General features: G+C 28.3%; 3 protein-coding genes across 13 annotated transcripts; 1 reads left to right on the forward strand and 2 right to left on the reverse strand.

The window, feature by feature from the left end:
* Window positions 1-1,707: 1,707 nt before the first annotated feature.
* LOC118449905 (mitochondrial potassium channel ATP-binding subunit) lies at window positions 1,708-6,063 on the reverse strand. 2 transcript variants are annotated; one of them, XM_085661620.1, is made up of 11 exons: window positions 5,784-6,063; window positions 5,467-5,654; window positions 4,729-5,050; window positions 4,167-4,334; window positions 3,660-4,076; window positions 3,205-3,513; window positions 2,912-3,132; window positions 2,635-2,809; window positions 2,373-2,551; window positions 2,144-2,291; window positions 1,708-1,897 (listed from the first exon to the last, which is right to left on the reverse strand). In XM_085661620.1, the coding sequence occupies exons 2-11, from the start codon at window positions 5,538-5,540 to the stop codon at window positions 1,805-1,807; spliced, it is 2,106 nt and encodes a 701-aa protein (XP_085517746.1). In that variant the 5' UTR covers window positions 5,541-5,654; window positions 5,784-6,063; the 3' UTR covers window positions 1,708-1,804. The 2 variants fall into 2 exon arrangements, with proteins under 2 accessions (XP_085517746.1, XP_085517747.1); XM_085661621.1 differs by lacking the exon at window positions 5,784-6,063 and having other exon boundaries at window positions 5,204-5,524.
* A 555-nt stretch (window positions 6,064-6,618) lies between these two features.
* Window positions 6,619-8,867, forward strand: LOC118449925 (methylenetetrahydrofolate reductase (NADPH)). Of its 4 annotated transcripts, none has more exons than XM_035885140.2 (6): window positions 6,619-7,101; window positions 7,178-7,398; window positions 7,476-7,636; window positions 8,004-8,326; window positions 8,399-8,548; window positions 8,672-8,867. In XM_035885140.2, exons 1-5 carry the CDS (start codon window positions 6,881-6,883, stop codon window positions 8,445-8,447), a joined length of 975 nt encoding a protein of 324 aa, XP_035741033.2. In that variant the 5' UTR covers window positions 6,619-6,880; the 3' UTR covers window positions 8,448-8,548; window positions 8,672-8,867. The 4 variants fall into 4 exon arrangements, with proteins under 4 accessions (XP_035741033.2, XP_085517651.1, XP_085517653.1 ...); XM_085661525.1 differs by having other exon boundaries at window positions 7,178-7,311; XM_085661526.1 differs by having other exon boundaries at window positions 6,959-7,101; window positions 7,189-7,398.
* On the reverse strand, window positions 7,470-19,842 carry roq (RING finger and CCCH-type zinc finger domain-containing protein roquin). 7 transcript variants are annotated; one of them, XR_004840512.2, is made up of 17 exons: window positions 19,683-19,842; window positions 18,838-19,000; window positions 18,309-18,735; window positions 17,963-18,138; window positions 17,541-17,874; window positions 17,227-17,467; window positions 16,913-17,079; window positions 16,572-16,834; window positions 16,391-16,495; window positions 16,083-16,294; window positions 15,877-15,992; window positions 15,660-15,801; window positions 15,499-15,568; window positions 15,219-15,413; window positions 14,793-15,052; window positions 9,084-9,491; window positions 7,470-7,624 (listed from the first exon to the last, which is right to left on the reverse strand). XR_004840512.2 is itself a non-coding variant. In XM_085661523.1 (16 exons), exons 3-16 carry the CDS (start codon window positions 18,997-18,999, stop codon window positions 14,933-14,935), a joined length of 2,730 nt encoding a protein of 909 aa, XP_085517649.1. In that variant the 5' UTR covers window position 19,000; window positions 19,194-19,593; window positions 19,683-19,829; the 3' UTR covers window positions 10,718-14,932. The 7 variants fall into 7 exon arrangements, 4 of the variants coding, with proteins under 4 accessions (XP_085517649.1, XP_035740970.1, XP_035740966.1 ...); XR_004840513.2 differs by lacking the exon at window positions 7,470-7,624 and adding an exon at window positions 8,527-8,799; XM_085661523.1 differs by lacking the exons at window positions 7,470-7,624; window positions 9,084-9,491 and adding an exon at window positions 19,194-19,593 and having other exon boundaries at window positions 10,718-15,052; window positions 19,683-19,829.
* Between the last annotated feature and the right edge of the window lie 615 nt (window positions 19,843-20,457).

The raw sequence follows: 20,457 nt of genomic DNA on the forward strand, positions 1-20,457 counted from the left end.
GGGCAAGAGAAAACTAAGTCGCGAACTGTCAAAGTCGTGAAAAAGTGCGTTTATGTTTATATTACACGAGGCAATTACTCCGAAATTAAAAATTTAAAGTAATAGAAGTTTATATTAATATTATTTTAAGACCCGCGCGCGTTTCTGACTTTTTGATGTTTAAGTAAATGTACTATTGTTTAAATATTACTCTATTCTATCCCGTGTGCAATAAAAATAGTTTAAATAATTATAAAATTACCGACTATATTAATTTATAAGCTTTAGCGTTTAGAAATTAGAATCACGGTGTGCACAGGTCGGAGAGTAAGAGCAAACTAAGTCGCGAACTGTCAAAGTCGTGAAAAAGTGCGTTTATGTTTATATTACATGAGGCAATTACTCCGAAATTAAAAATTTAAAGTAATAGAAGTTTATATTAATATTATTTTAAGACCCGCGCGCGTTTCTGACTTTTTGATGTTTAAGTAAATGTACTATTGTTTAAATATTACTCTATTCTATCCCGTGTGCAATAAAAATAGTTTAAATAATTATAAAATTACCGACTATATTAATTTATAAGCTTTAGCGTTTAGAAATTAGAATCACGGTGTGCACAGGTCGGAGAGTAAGAGCAAACTAAGTCGCGAACTGTCAAAGTCGTGAAAAAGTGCGTTTATGTTTATATTACACGAGGCAATTACTCCGAAATTAGAATTTTAAAATAATAGAAGTTTATATTTTTTAGATAATGATCGTATTTGTAAGATGATTAAATGTAGCCGTACGGAGAGAGTGCATTTCAACGTTAACTCTTCGGCGTACGAAAAGATACTTACGTGGTAACTCCCATTGTCCTTCCAAAGGTCCTTCTTGTTGAGATTAAACGATCGACGCACCCTGAAAGAAAACTATTCCAAATCGAACGCGTTATAAAAAGAGCATATAATATTATATTGAAAATTTTCCACTATTTAAATATTCATTTACATTTCTTTTTACAATATTTATGTTTCGAGCTACGTAATGTTTAAATTTTAGTTAGTTATAATCCGCTTATGTTTCAAATTGTTTAAAAAATTCTAAAATTATTGAAATAATAATTTATTTAAGTTTAAGCAGGGAAAAAGAAAATTTCGATGGTTATCCTTGTGAAGCGAAAAATTACAAAGTCGCTTAATAAGCCACGTTAAGAGAAAGAAAAAGAGAAGAGTGTACGTAAAATTATCTATACGTATTGAAGCATCTAAATGTATTGTAACATTGAAATAATTTAATATGTTTTTGATATTAAAATAACATCTAAACTAAGCATCCAATTATACTTTACATCATTTGAAAATAAATCATTAGATTTATCCTCGGTAATTATAAAATTAGAATAAACGAATGTTTATCATATGTTTCAACTAATCTATAAATTTTTATTTATTTTACAGATATCAGAGTCAAGAAACAGGCTAAATGTATGAACACTTTGAAATACTAAAAGCGCCGATACTTGGAAAAATTCCAAGATCTAGACTTGAACTGCCAGTATATAAAATTTGTTAAACACGAAGAAGTCAACACTTAGAAAACAAATATATAAAATTTCAAGAACATTTCGTGAAATAATTGAAGATTCTACGACCAAAATTAAACATAATTTAAGTTTGTGCTTCCTTTTCTTTCGTAGATTTTCATTTTTCGTAGATTTCACGTGTTATATAGAAGAAGCACCAATTTTATCGGCCATCATAATAATAATGTATTTCATTATATATCTTATATTTATAATAATTGGTATTTATTTTGTACTAGTTACATTTAACATTATCAGCTAAGCCAAATTATTGCCACCTTCTGTCTTTTGTTCACTTAATAATGTATGATATGGTCCTTGTTTCTTAATCAATTGTGAATGTGTACCCATCTAAAAAAAATTTAATTGAGATACATATATAGTACATGTGGCACATTTGAATTACATAAAATGTAGTTGTAGTGGTGGTTTTTAAAGGAAATATTCTTCGATGTACTATGCACATCTACAGAAAACTTACCTCTTTTATATTTTGATTTAAAGAAAATGTATGGGTGTGTGTGTGTGTGTGTGTGTGTGTGCGTGTATATACCAATCAAGCATATAAAATATTTTTTATTTCATTTTCAAACATACCTCTACGATAACACCATGTTGCAATACGACAATAATATCAGCAGATTTAATAGTACTTAGCCTATGAGCAATAATTAGCACTGTTCTACCTCTGGTTACATTTTCTAACGCTTCCTGAACCATTCTTTCGCTTTCATAATCCAATGCGCTATATTAAAAAAGATAAAATTCATATAGAATACAAGATAAGATACGTGAAACAAATTATTGACATTTAATCTCTTTAAACCTCGTTGCTTCGTCCAATATTAAAATCGATGGTTGTTTTAGTAATGCTCTAGCAATGGCGATACGCTGTTTTTGTCCACCAGATAATTGTGCACCTCTCTCGCCAACTTGGGTTTCATAACCATTTGGAAATTTTGTAATGAATTCATGAGCATTAGCTTGTTTCGCCGCTTTCACGATCTGATGTACATTAAATGATGCATAATATAAAATGAAATACTTGGAAAAAATATTAAAATCATTATTTATATATTATTATTCACCTCCTCGTCGGTCGCATCTTGCTTTCCATATCTAATATTCTCCATTATACTAGTTGCAAAAAGTACGGGTTCTTGATTTATATATCCTAATATAGTGCCTCTAAGATAGCTAGAATTAAGAGATCTAATGTCCTTTTTATCAATAGAAATGCTACCCTCATCGACATCATAAAATCTGTGTAAAAACTCAATAAATTATTATATAATATACGCATAATACAAATTTAATATTTCATCATATTAGATTTTATAATATAATACAAATTAAATATCATACCGTTCTAATAACGCGGCTATGGTTGATTTACCATTTCCACTAGTACCTACAATAGCGACTGTTTTACCGGCGGAAATATTCAAATTAAAATTCTTTAAAATAACGTGATCCGGCCGAGTTGGATAGCTAAATTTCACATTTTTAAATTCTATATTCCCTGAGAGAGAATCATTTATTGTCGTTCCTCCGACCATCATTGGCGATGGTGGCATATTTAAGTACTATAAAATAAAATTCACATACGATTATAAACAATACATATAAAATCTTGTAAGTAAAAAATAATAAAATACTTCAAAAACTCGGGCACCAGCACTGATTCCTCTAACGTATGTTCCAAACAATAAAGATAATTGAGAGAGAGATCTTTGAACTATTTGGGTTGCCATCAAAAATGCCATAAGATCGCCGGACGTTAATTGCCCAATTGACATTAAATGACCACCAAAGTATAATGTACAAAGCAAAATACCATTTAAAAACAAATTTGTTCCTGCTTGAAATAAACCAATACCAAATCCTAAATTTTCATATAACTTAGATGCATGTTCGACTTCTTTAGAAAATACATCTGCTTCTCGGTTTTCTGCTGCGAACGCTCTTACCAAAAAAAAAAAAAAAAATAAAAAAAAAAAAAAAAAAAAAAAAAAAAAAAAGAAAAAAAAACGATCACCATAAAAAATAACGTTAAATTGATTTTACGCATTATTTAAGTAGATTCTTAAAGTATAACGTAATCCTTAGTATATACCGTTCGTATATTTTGGATAGCTTCTTCGCAGACAGCGGTAGCTTTTGCAACTTGGTTTTGCGCTTCTATAGACAACTTACGCAAGCTTTTTCCTAATAGGGTACCAATAAATATAACCGTTGGCATACATAATAACATTGCGGCTGTCAATTGAGGCGATAACATTATTACAGAAATAACACAACCAATAATTTGCGTAGAACTTCTTAAGCCTTGCGATATACATATTTTGAATGTACTTTTGAAATCCTGAATATCACTTGTTAATCGGCTAACTATTTCACCAGTTCGATTTTTATCAAAGAATGCAACATCTTGCACAATAATAGATTTGAATACATTTTGACGTAATTTCATTGCAACTCTTTCTCCTATTTGAGAAAGTGTGTAAATATAAACAAAAGTAAAAAATGCCTGTAACATTTAAATTTTACAGTTATGATACAAAAGAATAAAGAAGAAATTATCCTCTACCTCTATTAGAAATATATAAAATGTACATACTTGTGCAACATACATACGTGCCAATAGAAAAGTTGGTCTCAGGAGCATTTCCAAAGTATTCCTTGTAGAATCATTTCCTTTATCTTGGACTATTTTCGTCAATACATTTATAATATTGCCAACAGATTGTGGTATCCAAATATTTAACATAGCGACGATTAGAGCGCTCTACCAATAAGAAATATATTGAATTTAGTGGTACGATATGGAGTAATGGATTTAAACAGAGGCGGTAGAAATGATCGGGTCTGATTGCGTAACACAGAGCTCTAATACAACTAAATAAATTTATGTTGCGATAATAAATTTTACTTTTGATATCTGTTGACCGGTAAATAAATTTTATACCTATGTTTGTTACTACAATCCAATTTGATTAGAGTATTTTTTGCTAAATCATTTGTATAAATAGTTGAAGGAGGAAAATCGTATTGTAGAAAATTAAAATAAGGCACCAAAATAGGGCACCTTTAATATCTTAAGTAGCTTGAAGTAGGCTAAATCAGCCTACAACATTATATACTTTACATTATATACTTTTTATCAATATTTTCATACTTACTGACAAAGAAATCAATAACTGCCAAATATGTGGATACAGATACTCCAAAAAGTCTTTCCATTGAAAATGCAACCTGTCACTATTTTTTCTTACTTCATTATTTTCTTTAATTGCTTCGCATGTCACTTGTTTCACATTTATCTTGAATATATAAGTTGCACCTGTTCCTAATATTCCCCAACCAACTTTATAAATGTTTGATAGTTCCTTTTGTTTCTTCTGTTCCTGTTTAATAGATGTTTTAAACGTTGCATTAAAATCTCTCTTGAATTGAACGAGGACATTATTCTTTCCTTTGGACGGATTAATTAGAAAGACTTCTCTGGAAAAAACGACTTAAGATATTTATATTTACTATCTTTAATGATGAGCTATAAATATTAGCAATAATATACAAAAGTGATCAGTAAAAAGAAAAATGTAGTAACGCCTTTTTACTGTAAAAACTTATAATGATTTAAAGAAGAATAATTACCTTGCAGTTAATGGAAAAATAGCCTGTTGTTTATATCGAATAATTCGCAATATAGACATTATGAATAAAATATTACTTTATGATATGTATATAGATGATATACATTGGTTAACTTTATTTCCTTAAACATCGATATTAACTCAACGTGATTGTTACACATAACGAGAGTATGTCAGTTTAAGAAGCCATAGTATGAAACGTATTTATTAACCTACTATTTAAATAGGAAATTTGAATATAAAATTAAGATAACTTAACCTTACACGTTTAATAAGAACAGCGCCATTATTTCTTCATCAGCAGGTTTGCATTTGTAGAAGACATTGTTAGATGGCATTGGAGAGTATATAGATAGACGTATTTACACCAAGTCGCAATTAAATTAGATAAATTTTTTTCTTTTTTTCTTTTTTAACAAATTTTTAATCCCCATTTGTTTTCTTTCTTTTTTCTACAATTTATAAAAATATATATTTATATAATATAGTTTCATAATATATGACAGTTATGAAATATAGTTTTTATTGTGACATACGAATAAATTAATAATAATAATAAAATAATAAATCGATTTAATTACTTTATTTTCGCATATAGAGAAAAATTGAGATGGAGAAAATCCAGAGTTGAGAGATTTTGAAAGAGGGATGAGAGAGAAACGATTGAATTTATATAATAAAAGATTAATTGTTGTCGCGAGAGCTCGTACGGCACCGATATTTATTCGAATTTTTATCGGTAAATTGGCCTTTTGAAATAAACGAAATTGATTTATCGATCGATTAGATAACACTTGCTTTGAGTTTTCTATTATGTAATCATTCGTCGCCCAGGAAATGTCCTTTTTGTATTTATATATACACTTCGAAGCGATCAATTTGAAGCGATCGAAGAAATTGTCGATCTCGTTTATGGCCGATATCTTCGATATCTTTCGATATCTTTCGATTTTCGATTATTATATGTAAATAAAACACTATTACTACGTAAAATATATCAGACGTGTGTGTGTGTGTGTGTGTGGCTTGACGTACATAAGTTTGCTTGGTTGCAAGTATAAAAACATGTTCTAATAATTCTACGAATAAAAATATTGAATATAACTGAATTCATTTATTAATTTCTTAATGATTTCTGATATTCATAATATTAGAATCATTATTATCATAATGATTCTACTAATATCATGAAACTATTCCTGATGAAATTATCTCCTTTTTTTCCGGACAATCATATAGAAAACTAAATTTTATGTATAATTAATATGTTTTAATGTATTTATACGTATGCGTAGATAAGTTTTCATTCAAACAAAAATTCATAAATATATTAAATAGAATTTAATATAAAAGAATGTTTGTTAAATCTTGTTTGTTTCGCTTTAATACACTGCGTGCGTAATAGAATAACTAAATTCTCTTTCTAATATGAAATTGAAATGAATCTATTATGAAAATGAAAATAATTCTGTTCAATTCAAGAGATATCCTTGCTGAAAAGTATTACGACTCCAAAGAGAGCTGATATTATTACTTGTTATAAACACTATACATTTCTTTTCGTCCATTTTTTAATATACTTCATAACATGTATTGCATAATTAGATAAGATTATATGCCCATATAATCTAAGATAAACGAAAACTTCTCTTTGAATGTGATCGAGTAGGAATTAATAATGAGAAGTTTTATTGCGGGAATAAAAGTTTTAACATTTGAAGGAAACGTAAATACCGATAATAATTCTAATGTAACAACAACAAATAATTGTCAATTAAACAGATGTACGAATGAGTTGGTCTATCTGCAGCAAGTTATTAATGAAAAAATTAATAAAAAAGAAATATTCTATAGTTTCGAACTTTTTCCAATGAAAGAACCCAGTGATATTTATAAGAGGTTAGTATAAAAAAGGAAAAATATAAATTTCATAGACTCTTAATGAATCTATGTTTCACAAAATATTCGGAATTAGATTCTTTGCAGAGATGGACAAACATTCTCCTGTATTTTATGCTTTAACTTGGCATACTAAGAATGTTATAAATTCTTATTTATCCTTGGATATAGTTGAACAATTTCCTTCTCCAACGTTATTACATGTAGCAGGTAAAGGTTTAAAACGATGTAATGTAGAAATGATATTAAAAAGAGCATACGATCTTGGAATAAGAAATATCTTTGCTCTTCAAGGAGGTAAACAATACTAATTCTTTAACTTTTTATTTACAAATCATAGATTTAATATTTGAAATGAATTAATCGAGTTTTAGATTCAGTACTCGAAGACGGTGATTTTCCATATGCCATTGATTTAGTCAAATTTATTAGATCATATTTTGGTCAAGAATTTAGTATTTGTGTCGCGGGTTATCCCGATATGCATCCATCATCGCCAAACAAAGATTTCGATCTCTTTCATCTAAAAGCAAAAGTATGAATCATATCTAATTTATTTTTTAAAAACTTTCGAATGAATAAATAATTTCTTGAAAGATTAACACAGATTTAAAAGTTAGGACGAAAAACAAAACTACAAATCGTTAAGAAAAATAATCGATAATTAATAACATTGTACTAATAATAATTGAATTTAGATATCTTAGAATTTCAAGATAATCGCGTTCAGCTAATATTATATATATATGTATATATATATATATATATATATATATACATATACATATATATATATATATATACATATACACATATATATATATATATATATATATATATATATATATATAAAGTTGCATTTAATATATAAATTATAGTAATTTCATATCAACTACTTATAGGTTGACGCAGGTGCAGATTTTATTATAACACAAATATTTTTTGAGTCTGATACATTTATAAATTTTGTTAATGATTGTAGAAATATCGGAATAACGATTCCAATTATTCCTGGTATTTTCCCTATACCGGAGTATAAATCTTTACAAAGAATGACTGATATTTGTCGCTTAAATATACCAAATAAAATATTCGATCGTTTAGAGACAATAAAGAATGACGACGAAGCAGTAAAGAATTTTGGAATTGAATTCGCAATCAATTTAATTAAGGATATCATTGAACGCCGGGCTTCGTATGGTTTTCATTTATTTACATTAAATAAGTAATTAATTATTATGATTTTTACAATTATTATGTTTTTTTATATAATATATATTATGCTTTTTTTTCACAGGATAACAATGATTCAAAATATATGTAATCAATTGAATCTAATTTACTAATTACATAATAAAAAAGAATACACAATAACCAAAGTTAAATCTAATTTGTGTTTGTTTCTTGTTTTAAATGAATGCTCCACATCTCTTTCTATCTTTACAAAGTATGTTTCTTTGATATTATATATTGATTCATGAAATATTAAGATATTTTTATTTTTTTAAATATGTTATTGCGATCGTTAGTTATTAATCATGGCTTCATATAAAAAAAATCAATGTTTCAGCTGACAAGCGAGAATTCTATTGTATGCATGATTTTTTTTGAAAAAAAAGTGTGTACACACAAACATATGGCACCGCACGAAACTGAATCAGTCGGAATCTTGTATTCTTTCATTTGTCATTCGATTGCCTAAAGAAATATAAATAAATTACTTGACATTTTTGTTTAAATATTAAATAACAACATTTTTAAATCTAATAAAGTTTATATATACGTATGTATAATAGAAACTTCCATTAAGGATTTCTTTACTTAAAAAAAAAAACCAGCCGTATTCGAGAAGTATTTGGCATTGACTTCATTTACATATTTCCACTTTATTTACAGCTTGTGGATTAACAATTTTCAGACATTAAGATAAATGATATAATATAATATAAATGATTACAATAAATATGTTGAAAATATCTTACCTGTAATGGTATAAAAACGCTACGCTTGAAACCGTTCCTGAAACTTGTTTCTTAATAATTGTAACTCCATTCTATTGCTGGTGTTTTTGTAAATTTTCTTGTAACATTTTTGCAATTCAGGTTTTTGTTTTTTCATCAATTTATGGTAATCTAATACATCCTATTCCTGCCTTTCCAATGTTGATGCTCTTGAATATCCAAGGTCTTCTTGACAAGCGTCCTTCTCTGTATCCGCAAAATTCACCCTACTTTCGGGTTTTCTAAATTCTCTAATACTATAACGTTTCTTCATTTTTCACTACTACATTTCTTTCTACTTCGGTCGATTGTTTATAATATAATAGATTTTACAAATTTTACAGAAAGTGATTTTGCTGCATCAAGTCTAGCAGCTTTTCTTCGTAAATCCTGAAATAATTTAATTGTAAATATATATTACACAAGTATTTGATTGTTTTCTATAAACTCACTATCATCTTTCTTGGACGATTTCAAAATAATATGTAAAAAATCCTGTTAGATAGACTCGCCATTTGTAAAAAATTAGAAAGCATTATTCTCTGAGATCCTAAGACTAGTACGTTGCAAACTAGCATTTTGGATAATTTTGTCAAATCTCCGGCAACATCTAATATGTAATATAGATATATTACATTTTCAAAAGTTAATGTTTAAAATTGAAATAAATATTTCCACAATTATTGCAGCCATAGATGATGCTCCAACTATTAAAGAAATATTTGGTGCTACAAAATCATATTTAATATCTTTTAAATCCATTTTTGAAAAAATATATATTGTACTACAGTAGCTAAGTTCGGATATTATATATGTATACGTTTATTTTTGGTCCTACATTTTGAAACTACCTTTCTTCAATTGTCATTACTGAATTGTATACGTTTCTCTTGAAGCTTGACATAAGCCATTCGTTGCATCATAAATATAGCATGCACATTATAAAAAAGATTATTTTCTAGAGATTTTTCATCGCAACTTGCTATTTCATAAATACAGCCCCAGATATTCTTCAAAGTCATATGATCACTTATCAAGAAAAACATATCATCACTTTCCGCTTATTGACGGAGCCGAAGGCTGTAGAAAAATTGTTAGACATATACATACGAAAATAACACAATTCGAATATAACGACCAGCACGTTATATTCGATATATAATAAATATAAATTAAGTTGAACACTGAAAAACAAGATATGCAATATACATATATATATATATATGTATATATATGTATATATATATGTATATTACATATCCTTATAACCAAGTTATCTGGAATTATCGTAGAAAATTCGAAAGAAGATACAAATACAAGTATCATGTTTGACTGTAAGCGAGAGTTTCCCTCCAACTTGAAGCAAAATTGAACCTACTTTTGTTTAAATCAAACACGACCCTTACCAATTTTAGGCTTTCTATTTCAACATTTTTTAGGGACATGAAAGACAATAAGGGTCATAATAATTAACACAAAATATTGAGTAGATAAATATATTACACTTTCACTTACAGTACATTTGTGAAAAATACATCAGACTTACGCGGCTATATCGCATGACATATATATATATATATATATATATATATATATATATATATATATATATATATGTACATACATATATATATATACACACACACACACATACAAAGACGCAATTCAACAAAATTTGTTCAGTACTGTCCATACAATGGGATGATGATACGAGATAATCAACGAAAATGAATATTCTATGCGATATATTCCACGTACTTTTAGCGACCTTTACAAAATAACAAATATTTGAATATATACGTTTTAATAAGTTTTTCATACATTCATATGTTGTATATTATATGGTTTATCATACCATACCATATACATATATGATAAGTCTTCATAGTTATCTTATGTTTCAACATGCTGTAAGATGATGAAAAGAGACATAAGAATTCGTCTTGCATAAAACAAAGCTCTTTAAGACTAATGTACCTTTACTTTTTTTTTTAAATTACAAACTCAAATTCTATTGCTAAAGCATAATGCTAATATAGCACGTATATTTATTCTCAACATCTTACGCAACCAGTTTTCTACCTTCGAATAATAATATTTAGAAAATGTGGATTTACGAGAAATAAGTCGTATATTGTGAATACTGGTTTAAGTGTAATTTGATAATTTCATACAATGAATATTATATAAATGTTTAAAAAAAAAAAAAAAAAAAAAAAAAAAAAAAAAAAAAAAAAAGATTTTCAAGTATAACACAAAATCTATAAAGAATCTGTACTGCTAGTGCCAAGTGCATTGACTATACATTATATACCGATATGTATATAATTATTATCGTTTTGTATGTTCAAACAAAGAACGTTAGTATAGATTGTATGTGATTTCATACCATCAACATAGGTATGTGTGTATCATTATACACATAGTGACATGTTTAACATGCAATTAATCTGAAGCTTGCACAAACAGTATTGTTGCGCTTATTACTTCCCATTGTACACAGCCCTCTTCGCTTTTATTCTACATTCAAGTTAATGCTTCACATTATGAATAGAAACGAGAAAAAAATAATTAGAGCTATCATTGAAACCTTGTAGAAATAGATTACATATAGAATCCGATAAAATTGATAGAAAGCCTAGATGTTCTTCTTAGTAATTTTCCATCAATTTTATCTCTTGTTTTACATTCTATATATAACTTTTAATGGGAAAGATCGAAATCTTACATAAACTGTATATGTAAAAGACAAACGTCGTAGCAGTTTTCAAAATGCATATTTAGGAATTATTAAGAAAATGATACATAGAATTTATCTGTGTCTGTATCGAAAAAATAAATTACAATTCTTTATCAATTATAAGATACGGATATAATTTCCTGAGAAAGAGAATAAACAAAATTGAAATTTTTATTTTCAATCTTGTTTTACTTCAACTAAAGCATTTTATCAAATTTTATATTAAATGTGTCTAATGTACAAAACAGAGAACGAGATATAGATACCGTGGCAGCAATTTAAATGTCAACACAATTATTCATAAATTAGAATAATTATCAAACTTGTAAACTAACTTAAAATCTAATACAGAATCATTTAATCGTTAGTTGAAAAGAAATTTAATAAGCGTTTTCACATATAAGATCCATTTCTTTTGAAAATACTATACTCCTTTACTTCGGTTATTTTTAAACGAGCAAAATTAATAGATGGCCCCTTTCTGCAATATTGTCATTTATATTGGTTAATATGGCCAATTTTTAAATTGTATACGTGAGATGGCTTCAGCAAAAAGGAAAACGGTCTGTTTTTACCAAGGTATACTTACTAAACGAATTCTTATATTTTGGTTCCATCTATACATCTTGCAACAATGAAAATAAAACTTTTAATATAATGAAAAAAAAAAAAAAAAAAAAAATACAATCTTTTCTAAAATTTGTCCAACATTGATAATAAGTTATAAATATGAAGTAAACAATTCGATTGTTATTATTGTTTCGGCAAACATTGTTTTTGCTGTTGATCCGCATACGAAACCTAATAAACAAATTGAATCTATGAACTATTTGTATAACATTTTATAATTTCTGATATTAGATATCGAGTAAAGAAAATTGCACCATTGTTTCTATAATTGCTAAAAATCTAGCTATGTTCTAAAAATAGATGTACCTCTTATTATTTTTCCAATACATTTACATAACATAACAAAACAGACATTATAAACCAATTATATATTATTATGAATATATTGAATAATATTATTCACCCATTTCAGGTAAGTAAGTAATCAATTGATGATAAACAAATATAAGTTTACAAAGTAAAATTCTGATACATAATGAGTCAACCTTTGTCAACCTTCATTTTGCACAAAAAAATCAATAATGTTTCTTCCACTAAAACTGGAATTATTAATATTTATGTTATATATTATTTCATAAAAATAGGAAAACCTAGACTATTGCAATGCATACATTAAGATGCCATAAAAGAGCGCAGTAAGTTGATTAACATATTCTATCCTATGAAATTTTTCATCAACATCTCGATCTTAAAAAACAGATAGCTTTTATTCATAATCAAATAAAATCTATAGATCTATAAACATTTTCTCTCGAGAAGTGAATAATTCATTTAAAAAAATATATGTTATCTTTTAAAAAGTCAAGTTGGCCATGCAACACAAATTTTTAATCATCATTTTTTTGGTCAACTATCGTTTACTGGTTGACAAAGACAAAATATAATGATAGCATTAATATAAATTATTTCAAGTTTTTACAAAAAGATATAAATTAATAAGATTTGATCGTCGACCCTTGGAAAAGTTTATGCGTTGAATGGTATTTAAAAAAAAAAAAAAAAAAAAAAAAAAAAAAAAGAGGAAAAAGAAAATTAATCATAAAAATGCAAAAGTTCAAAGGCACAGAAAAAAATCATGATTAATTTTTGCTTGAAACAGGCTCCCCTAATGTTGCATTTAATCATGTTAATTTTACATATTTATTAAGAATTAAGAACAACGACGAACTCGAGAGTAAGACTTTTAAATCCAAATAAAAGTTTAAACTTGAAAAAAATATATAATACTAATAGATCTGTTTAAAAGGAAAATAATCTTTTATAATATAGAGTATCATCCTTGTTAATATAGAAAACTCTAATTAATTTTTTTTCTATTTATATAAGTGAATGCACTAAATAATACCATGATGGAATTGTTATAATTATTCTATAAATGTTTAAAGATAATAGAGATTATAATTTGTCAGTTATATTAGTTACTTATACAACTTAAAATCTTTTCTTGCCAAAAATGCTCATACTTCCTTCAGAAATTCTATATAAAATCATATAGGATAATAAAATTCTATCATTAATATCTTGCATGTCAATAATGATTTAGTAGATGACCAGAATGATAATAATTATATAAAATTTGGACAATATATGTTAATTTCACCTATCTGCAATACTTATGTATAATTGTATATTTTTATCGTGTAACCTTCACTCAGGTTAAGTAACATTCTTCTCGAATGTCTCTGTAATATAGTATGTTTTGCTTCATTGTGCAAACATATAAATTGAGTATACTACATTGTCATGTTTATAAAACACTGACATCAATTTCTGTTAAATTTTAACAAATCTGTATTCATATGTCCATTTGTTTTTCAATGAAATTTTTAACTTTATTACAAGCAACAACCACCTTTCGCTTGTTGTCTGACGAATGTATTTAGCAAAGCGGCAGCTGAATTATTAAGTTTCCAAGTACACTAAATAACTTCTTAAATGTCAGTAAAATAATATAAATAAAAACAATCTGGCTTTCTGTTTGACTAAATGAATCGCTTTTATAAATTATTTCACGTGTTTAACAAATTTTTTAAAAATATCACATATTTACAGCAACTAGTATGTTTAAATATCCAGAAAGGTGTTGTTTTTATGCATAAGAAATATTACATATCAATGATTACAAAAGCTAGTACATGCGAAAGTAGTAAGTCCACTTTACGCAGTACTACATCAACAAAAGGGTTTCACATATCAATCGGATGATAAACCTAAATTTATGCTGTTAAAAATGTTCATATAATCATCCTCCATATATAATTTTGATTTTGAGTAGAAGAGTCGTAGATTTTTCTTATGCAAAGAGTAAAAATTCTACTTACTTTCGATTATCCAATTATAGAAGTAAACGCATTGACGCATAAAAGTTTTCTTAAAGAATTATACGAACATGCGAAAACACATGCTTTTTCTTGAGTCATTGTCAGATCTGGGAGTTAATATTTAATACTGCAAGATTATGTTACTTTTTCGAATTATCTTCTTCGCTCGACCAATGTTTCTCTTGTTCCTGCAGTTCAAACTCCCATCGTAATTCTAATTCGCGCATATCATTCGCAATGCCAGCCTCATATGTATCTTCCTAAATATATTAAAATATATTCCTCGATTATATTTATGTCTATATCTATATTGTTATATTACAAAAAGATTTCGTAATATATACATATATATATATATATATATATATATATATATATATATATATACTAATTATATTATATTATGTTATGATAAAATTATTATACCTCTTCGGTCTTATAATCCTGATTAAAGCTTTGATTAGTAAGTAAGCTAGCTGGTGATTGAATCCATGGTAAACTACCACCATACGGACTCCAATTTCTCACGTCCTTTTCTTTTTCTCTAATACCCGCTTCAATCATTTGCAACTCCTGCGCAAGTCTTTCACCGGCTGTAAAAGCTGCACCTTGTGTTGCAAGCTACAAACATTATAACATTAACAAATATTCGAAATTAAGAAAACAAACAAAATGTGATTATTTCCGAGATATACCGAGATTATACCTTTAAATCATTAATTTTCTTCTCTAAATGTTTCAGTTGTTGTTTTACTTTCTGTGATTCCAAGATTAAACTGCAATAAATTTGATTAAAATTACCTCACCCAACAGAGTATTCAGTAAAATACACATTCGGTAAGATCCAATTGGTTCATTTAAACTTACTCTTTGGACATACATTCCTGTTGCAAAAGATGCGAGTGTGTTTGTGATTCTGATATATTTCGTCCAAGAGCGATATATCCATCTCCATAATTGGATGTAGTAACAGATTGCATTCCTCCGTTTGTACCAATAGACGCATAAGCTATGTTACAAATATATCAGTGAAGTACTTCATTTTCTCCATATATTATTAAAGAATAAATATACAAGTACTTACGCTGATTTCCGTAATACCATGATGAAATGGAATTAGGAGCTGGCATAGGTCGAAAAGTAGATATTGTAGGTGGACCCTCATTATACAAACTTGTAGGTGGTACACCATTTGGAGATCTTATAAAAAAAATTCAAGTATTATAAAAATGATAGAAAAAGATAAAAACAAAAAGAGAAAATAAGAGATCATTAATTTATTATACAAACCTTATCATCGTTTTTGATAATTTGGATATTGGTCCATACTTGCTCGAAGGTGATGCATCGAATGGTACAAATTCATCATCAAATAATACAGAATCTGCACATCGAAAATTATTACTGCAACTCATATTTGATACAGGACCTATAGGATTTCCAGATGAATTTGCCCATATCGATAAATTCGATGAAAGCACATCTCCTTGAATGTCACAATTCTGTAAAAAGGGAAAAGTGAAAAGAAAGAAATATATATAATGCAACATGATGTGACATACGCAGAATCATAAATAGTATGGGCTTATTTCTTATACCATTTTCATCTGAGGAGCTTGCTTGTTGACTATAGTTTCAAGTTGATTCAAAATTTCCATTCTACGTTGTAACAACATTGCCAATGTTTTTGCTACTGTTCGTTGCTATAATTAATACATAAATACATATATTAAGCGCTCCTTCATATCTCATGTAAATACATTATTTCATATGAATTACCTTTTTACTATTAGAAATCCCATTTGTTACACCTGACGTTACTTGTGGCGGATCCCACATATTCATATCAGTTGTGTTATAATCTAAAGATGCTGCAGGCATAATATAATGAGGACAATGAATGTCCATGCTTTTCACAGGAACCATATGTGATAAATTTTGTGGCGGTGGCAACATGTAATTTGTCAAAGATCCAACAAAATTATTTTCGTTACTAACGATGGGATGTTGCGTTGGATTGACTTTATTCAATGAATTAAAACCTAAAATATAAAATATAAAAATGTTGAAAAATTCTAGGAATAACATGATAATTGTTGTTACATTGCAATATTACATACTATCCCTATGAATATCATGTGGTTTTATGGAATGATAAGGTGCCTCTTCGCTTTGCTTAAAAACCTTGTTGTTTTGAACAACAATAGACTTATCCGTCTTTAATTCCGTGTTACTATTCAAAGGTAAATTTGTTCTGATACTCAACTTTCGGTTCTTTGATCTATACCTGGCCGGGAAAAAGAAAAGAAAAGAAAAAAAAAAAAAAAAAAAAAAAAAAAAAAAAAAAAAAAGAAAAAAAAAAAAAAAAAAAAAAAAAATCCATTAATGATATGATAAAGAAAGAAAATATCTTATTTACTGCATTGAAACTTACTTGTCAAGTTCCATGTCACTGTGTGCAAAAGTACAATTGGTAGCTCTTGGACAAGATCCTCTAAGAGCAAGGTCTCTACACATGCTTACTTTATATTTTGGTTGACTTGGGCCAATATTATGAGTACCATCTGAACATTTTCTATTTCCATGCTGTTGAATGAATTCCACCAAAGCTGCAACCACAGTTCTAACAGCTTCCAATGCTGCACGACATTCAGCTAATGTGGGCGGCTCTGTTTCTATATACATAAATATATTATACATGTATAAAATGTAACATGTATTAAAAAGATACAATAATAAAGTAAATACCTGGACTAGGATCTATTGCAGCTAATAATTCTAGCTGTGGCCTTAAACCGCTAAGTTGTCCTGGATCAGGTGTACGTTGTAAGGCAATAACTAATTCTTGCACGCTTTGAGCAAAAGATTGTGGCGTTTGTAGCTTGTCAATAATACTTTGCATATGAGACTTATGACCAGTATCTCCATACAATAATGCGGACCATTGATCAGGAGCTATTCGCAATCCAGCTTCAGTTGCTATTTGAACAATCTGAGCATCGTGTTCTCTTCTTAAAGCATCATATGTTCTAAATTCTTCTTTTAGCTGCATTAAAGATGAATCGCCCTCTCTCTTGGATACCTAATTATGCAAAAATTATTACATTACAAGAATGCGTTGGCAAATAGAAATGACAATATGATAATTAAAAGAGACAAATAAACATTACCTTGAAACAACTTGCTCTATAAAGGAGCTGTACTACATGTCCAATACTTGTTTTCGATGCTTGTGGAAAATGTGGTTCCAAACGTTGAACCACAAACATTACTAAAACTTTTCTTGAAAGAGCTGAACCATCCTCCAAAGCTAAAAGAACTAGTTTGAGAACTTCCTCTTGCATTGCTAGTAGGAGGAATAAAAAAAAAAAAAAAAAAAAGAAAAAAAAACAAAAAAAAAACAAAAAAAAAACAAAAAACAAAAAACAAAAGAGTATAAAAAGTAAGAAGTGAAAACCAATTTTTTATATAAAAGATATTGAAAAAGTGTTAAGATTTTAATACGCATAATAATACCTGGCCCAAGGAACTGACAACCACGTGCACGTACAGCAGCCCACAAATTGGCACTAAGCTGTTGAGGATTTTGATGTTGTAATATTAACTCCGTGACGGATCTTTCCCCTAAGCTTCGAGCTGCTCTTACAGCACGTGCTCTTCCCTCTGGTTCTACTAATTGGCACCCTACCAACGTAACCAATTTTCTCTGCATCGGACGAGACACAAGTCCCATTCCTGCTGCTATGGTTGGATTCGTCTGACATGGTTTCAAATAGAGCGCTAATTCTTCAATGCAACGCTTAGCCACTAAGTAATTAGTATGATCTTCAGGTGGTAATAATTTTTGATACGATGTTGCAACATTTGTTGGAACAGTATTACCAACTAATTGAAGCAGAGCTTCATTTACTGGTAATCTTTCTATTTCAGTATTTATAGTACTCTGAAAATGATATTAGTGCATTGCATTATACGTGTATATATATATATATATATATATATATATAAAATCCATATTTTATGAAATTACTATAGGATTTTGTACCTGATCGAAAGGACATTGCTTGCGATGCAAATTTGCTAGACACGTACGGCATATAGTATGACCACATCCTAAAGATATTGGACCTCGTACGGCCACATCGAAGTCATGACAACAAACTGGGCAAGAAAGAAATTCAGTCCACTGTGGTGCCTGTATTGGCATTCTAAAACATAGAAACAAACTATTTTAATAATATAAAATTTTGATATTAGTAATATTATTTAATAAAGTAGTTTAATATATTTTTATTAATAATAATAATAAAATAATTAATTCTATAAGTTTTGAAGTAATAAAATTTCTTATATAAAATGAAATATGTTTTACATATGTACATTTATGTAAGAGTTACATACTGCAATAATTTAGAATATTTCAATGGACAATAGATAAACAAGTGCTATAGAATTTCTTAAAATATCCATACGTATAACAAGCAATGTACTTGCAGAATTTGTTGTAATACGTCTTTGTGTAAACATTCAATATTAAATGCTTAGCTATTTCTGTCGTATTTAGAACTGTCTGTTTAATCCCTTTTCGATTACGTTTTATTACGAAAACGATCTACGTAATATCGCAATGTATTTCTATTAAATTAATAATATTAATCTATCAACATTTATTATGCACAACACACATGCAGACACACACGCACGCACACACACACACACACATTCTTGTCCACGATCGTCGCAATAAGATTGTTTAATTATTTGCAATAAATCCTCGTGACGTCTGTTCTACATTTTATCCCTACAAAACATAGATGTGCTTTTATCGTCGTATGACGAACCTATTCAACAAAGAATTAACGTAGAAATTTTTTTTATATCTAAACTTACCTCGTTATTGTCTCTACAAAACATCACATTAATTAATCAGTTACTTCGCACATAATTCTGCCATCAAAGCAGGAACAGATGAATCACAGATAAGATGAGCTCAGCATGATCTCCATAGACATTTCTACGTCGCTGGCATGCACGAGGAAAATGATCTAGAAAGATAGATTACCTCGTCCACTCGTAAGATGGTGCTCCTGTTTATTATGAACGATTCACATAAGCATTATATAGTAGGAAAAAGCCGTATAGAACTATGTTAAAAATAACCAATCAAAATCCATGATATGTCATCTATCATCCAATAAGATTTTCATTGAATCCATTGGAAAAAGAGAACTCACGGATACCACTTTCCGATTGGTCGAGTTATTAGAAATGACATTTTTCAAACCGTATACCGTTAATTATAAAAATTTAATATTTCATAAACACGCGACTTTTTTTGCAAAGAAATATCGAGGATATATATTATAGGAGATTACGTACGTAAAGAAACGATCATTCGTAAAGTCAGTAGTAGCTCAGGAGGTAGCGGTGATTGACCGCATTAAAGGAAAAGGACGACGAAGGGAGAAAGATCATGGTACTGTCGATGTTCCAGGCAGGCGCACTGTATAGAAACCATAGTATATCGAATTGAGATATGAATGGTAATAACAAATAGAAATAATATAATAATATTAGAGAAAAGATCAGAGAAAAAATCAAAGTTCGAAAGTAGTCGAAAAGCGAAACCGACATAACGAAAAAAAAGAAACAAATAAAATGATAA

This window comes from Vespa mandarinia, chromosome 15 (genome assembly GCF_050613455.1).
Source record: "Vespa mandarinia isolate Hongniang chromosome 15, ASM5061345v1, whole genome shotgun sequence".
In the NCBI taxonomy this organism is placed as follows: Eukaryota; Metazoa; Arthropoda; class Insecta; order Hymenoptera; family Vespidae; genus Vespa; species Vespa mandarinia.